We start from the raw sequence: 4,852 nt of genomic DNA, 5'->3' as shown, positions 1-4,852 counted from the left end.
AGCTCAGAGGAAAAGGGATCAGTTTAATGGGTCTCCTGGTTCCTCTCTCTCTCTGTCTCTCTTTGATAGAATTAGCATTTGAAGGAAGAAACCCAGGGTTATTTTCAGAACCCATCAGAGCTTGAACAACAACATCACCTTAAGCCTTCACAAGGCTGAATCTTTGAGGTTGTTGATGCCTCGAAACACAGACCTCATTTGGGAATACATATTTTGAACATCAAAAGTGACCCAAAAGAAGACAATGCATCTTCTTTCAAAGCTTCTACCATTTTGTTTTGTTTTGCTTTAGCACATATTTAAACGTACTTAATTATCTTCCTTGACTAATCCCATGAGATGTCCTTAACAGTGTCGGACCTCAGGAGGCAGAGAGCAATGTCAAAGTTCAAGTGACAGTTCATGCTTTGAGGGTCCCAGAGCACAGTACTCACTTGCCCTGAGTGGTACTTGCTCCCACAAGTGGTTTCCTGGGTCAGCAGGACCAGTCACATGCATACTCAGCATAAAAACTAATTGCACTGTCGGAATCAGAGAGTTAAGAATGAAAACAGGGAGCAATTTGTGAGGGTTTTGTGCTTTAATTCAATTTCACCCAGAATACACCCTGCAGCTACAAAATTTGATAGCAAGTTTCATTTCACACAGTACTTTCTTTTACCACATAAAACAAATGTTTATTGTACTAAATACAATATGTTTGACTAAGTACAGGACACAGGAACCAACCTGTTGGTTTCAATTTGTTCTGCATATCACTGGAGGGTCTAATCCTTTCACAACTCTATCTAACCACCATCAGTTTTTCATTAATCATTATGTTTCAATGGGGAACACTGAAGGGTGTTTTCTCAGATTATAATGAAGTGAGAGGCTAACGTCATGGTCTGTTTATCTTCATACTTAACATAGTATAATTATTTTGTATTTTTTTTTCATTCAGCTAGGACTTGCACCTTGACTTTTGTAAACATAGGCAGTTCAGTTTTCATTGTTAAGGATGTTGACTTAACAAAGTATAAAATAGGAATCTGGGTACGTGAGAGCAGCACATTTAAAGTCCAACTTTCTTTTCTCCTGCTGGTTATATTCAGTGGACCAATTATTCAAGTGACTACTTACAGTAAAATATCAAGACACTTAAAATAAATGCTAGACTTCATGCTGCTATAATGAGTGAAGACTTTTCTGAAAACAATGAAGGAAGTTCAGACATCTGTACAGTAGGAGAAGAAGAAGGAAAACTGGTTCACAGGATTCCAGCTCGAATTCCCAGCTCTCACATAGATGGCAAAAATGGTCTTTCTGTGAGTCTGGATGAAGCAAGATTTCTGGAAAAACCACCCCTCTCTTACATAGCCTTAATTGCAAAGGCAATTCTTTCTTCCCCTACAAATAAACTGAATTTAGCTGCCATCTACAAATACATTGAAGATAATTTTCCTTTCTACAGGAACAAAGGTCGAGGATGGAGAAACAGTGTAAGGCATAACCTTTCACTAAATGATTGTTTCATCAAGGTGGGAAGATGTGAGGATGGCAAAGGAAACTACTGGAGTATTCACCCATCAAACTTAAATGATTTTGTTCACGGGGACTTCAGGCAACATCGAAGGTCACGAAAGCGAGGCCATCAAAAGGAGCTAGAGCATTGCCTTGCTGTGAATTATTTCATGCCATGGGGACACTACCCTTCCTACCCAGCACCAAATTGGCTTTACCAAGCACATTATTTTGTGGATCCTTTGTGGAAAATGCTGCACGCTGACAGACTGCAGTTTGTGCATGAATACCAAAAATGGAATGTAAATAGTAATTTAATCATGGGAAAGTTTTCACCTCCACTACAGACTGATAAACCACAGAGCATTTCTGTGGACTGGTTTTATGGATCTCCTGCTACTTCACTTATGCAGCAGAATATTTTCCTAAATATTCAACAGGCTTCCCTTAATTCCCTTTTCTTCTCTTCTCAAAAGCAGAAGCAAAGTGAAGCATTCACGCACATCTGTAAGTACTAGAAAGTACTTGAAGTGCAGTAACTTTTCAGGCAGCTGTTTGGGACTGTGTCAAGATACAATATATTAATATATGTTGCGCAGTTTTGAACATTTGTATATGTTTAAAGACAGCAAAAGAGCTCACTTACTTGTGTAAGCCAGTGATTACCAATGATTATTACCTAAGTGTATTAGCTTTGAAATTATAACAATGAATACCATTTTTTAAAATGCTACTAGTCAATGGCAGTGAATAGACTATTTAGTATAAGAGTAAATCCATTAGCACTGATTACCCAATAAAATTATTTTTAAATTGTCTTGTATTAATCATATTACTGTATACTACTGCTCTATTAGACTCAAATTAATACACATGTATGTGTATTTATAACTATATATTCAAACATGTACATTCATATATTTGCTTTTATATTCTGTTGAGTAGGGAGCATTAATACATTCTTCCTTTGTCAGTTGTGAATGTCTTTGAAATGCTACTCGTCACCTCGCATAGTGTTGGAAATACCAAGTGGTTATTCTTCTAATAATTTAATTTCATACATTGGTTAGGACTCACTTGTCACTATTAATTCCAATGCATTGTGTTGGTCAAAAAAATTACTGTACATTTATGTATCTTTAGCAGTTAAGTGGATACTTGCTTCTGTTTGAATAAATGTTCAGATGAATAAATATTTCAAGTGAAATAAGATTGCAATGTTATCTTTAATATGGTTTTGAGTTCAAATCTGGTTCTTAAATGCACAGCCACATATTAATTAACTTACTTAAATGATTAGTTAATGACAGCATGACTAATTACAAGTTTATCCATTAGCTGGGTACAATCCATTTAAGAAATTTTCATTTTCAGATAATGTCACCTACACAAAATTGCTTAAGCATATATCTGTGCTTTCAGTTTACATAGTCATATGTATGTACGTGGTTGCTTACACAGTTACAGAGTGCACAATGATATAAAGCATTAACTTAAATATATTTCTTAATTGTATGTATCTATCCAGCAACCTCACTGTAATCAGGAAAGTGTAGGAAGCATTCCAGTGAAAACATCCAGCTTTTGCTAAGTTATAAACATTCAGGAGAACTTGCTTTGAAATATTTGCTCACTGAAAATGTAGATTTGAGCAGTAAAGCCCTAAAGACTCTGCTGTGCCTTCGTTACAAAGAGCGCTAGCATGTGGACAAACTTCAGACTCGGACCAAGATGGGGGAAGGTAGGGTTCATTGGCTGGATGGATGGGGAGACCAGGCTGAGGAAATGAGAGAGACAACTGGGGTTGGAACAAGGAGCCCAGATGTGCTGAGCAAGGAGCTATGAGAAGCCTGAGGGATACAAACTGTGAATGTCTGGCGATTTTAGTCAGATGAAACTGAAAGCTAGGGATGAGTCAGGGCAGGTTTAAGGAGTAGCAGGCAGGAAAAATCTCTGCCTGCTATAGTTTATATACTAAAATGCCTGGGATGGAATTTAATACTCACCATTCTTTAGCTGTCAGCAAATTACTTTAAAATCATACAAGACAACAAGTTACTCCTGTTTGTTTTCCTTGACTCCATTAGCTTACTTGGCAAAAGCCTGTGAAGTGCACCTGAGGATATTCCTAGAAGGAGACAATGCCACTTGACTTCACCTCCCCTGCTAAATAAGAGTTGGAGAAGAGAAGTAAGTGGATAACATAGCACTTTGCTTGAAGTAACATGACCTATCACTTAACAGGACATCCTTTAAGCCTTGAGTAACCATTTTAGTTTGCTCTGGAAAAATAACTGCATTTTACCAGATTTGTGACAGTGGTGGAAATGGGGTTTGTACCAAACCATACGCTTGCCTCCAGATCTTCATCCCAGTTTTCTATGGGAATGTGATAAGAGGAACTCACATGCAGGAGGAGACATTCTTATGATCAGATGCTCAGATTTTATTCAAAGGCCACTTTGAAATAGTTTTCATACCACTAGTGGTACACATACCGTAGCCTGAGAACTCCCATCTTAGATATTTCCAGTCTGATTATGTAGCTGCCAGTATGCTTTCTTACGTTTTTTCAATGTATTTTAACTTTTGTTTAGTTGTATAGCATCCGCACACTGCAGTGCAGAAGGCTTCTTTTCATGTAATGAGCAATTATTTAGTTTGTCCTCATCATTCAGTGGGTATATCTGTGGCTTTCTTACTGTGCGTAGTTCAAACACTGCTCTGAAGACAAAATTACCCAATCACTATTTTATTGTTATCCTTGAAAGCTATAATATATTTTACTTTCAAAATATCCTGAGAGACGAGGAATATCTTGAAACACAGGCTTAAAAAGACTGAGGTCAAAATTACACACTCACTTGGGATATCACGTTTGTGAAATCATTGTGTAGCATTTTATGTGCTCAAAGCCCAGCTCCCATTGCCCTGGCTTTCAGCTTTGTGTGTTCAGAACACTTCCAATGATCCCGAGCAATGAGAAAACCAGTGACCATCTGTGAAAAGTTTGATTTCAACAAGTTGTCCAGAAATACTGCAGCAGATGAAGAGAGGAATCCATCTCTTCGACACAAACTTCAACTGCCATAATATAGACAAACTTTTTTCCTCCTGTAATCCCCAGCCGAGTTCGTTAAATGCCTTCCAACTTCTTTAACAAAACCCAGCATTTCTTCATTATGCAATTCTAATCTACAAAACCAGATGACTTTTTGTATTACATAAGGCAAGGGGAAAATACGTTTTTTTGTATAATTAAAGGCAATATTGTAGTGCCTTCAACTGAGGTAAGGGCAAAGTTAGGAATGCACAATTTAGACAAGATACCATTTTTCCCCCTAGCTTC

The 4,852-nt window shown here is 37.4% G+C and overlaps 1 protein-coding gene across 1 annotated transcript; it reads left to right on the top strand.

Annotated features, from left to right (window-relative positions):
• Positions 1-1,172: 1,172 nt before the first annotated feature.
• LOC104464464 (forkhead box protein D3-A-like) lies at positions 1,173-2,021 on the top strand. Its single transcript, XM_010077185.1, has one exon. The coding sequence runs from the start codon at positions 1,173-1,175 to the stop codon at positions 2,019-2,021; it is 849 nt and encodes a 282-aa protein (XP_010075487.1).
• Positions 2,022-4,852: the final 2,831 nt, after the last annotated feature.

The sequence above is a fragment of the Pterocles gutturalis genome, unplaced genomic scaffold (assembly GCF_000699245.1).
Source record: "Pterocles gutturalis isolate BGI_N339 unplaced genomic scaffold, ASM69924v1 scaffold50066, whole genome shotgun sequence".
Taxonomy (NCBI): Eukaryota; Metazoa; Chordata; class Aves; order Pterocliformes; family Pteroclidae; genus Pterocles; species Pterocles gutturalis.
This window is presented reverse-complemented; position numbering and strand designations above follow the sequence as displayed.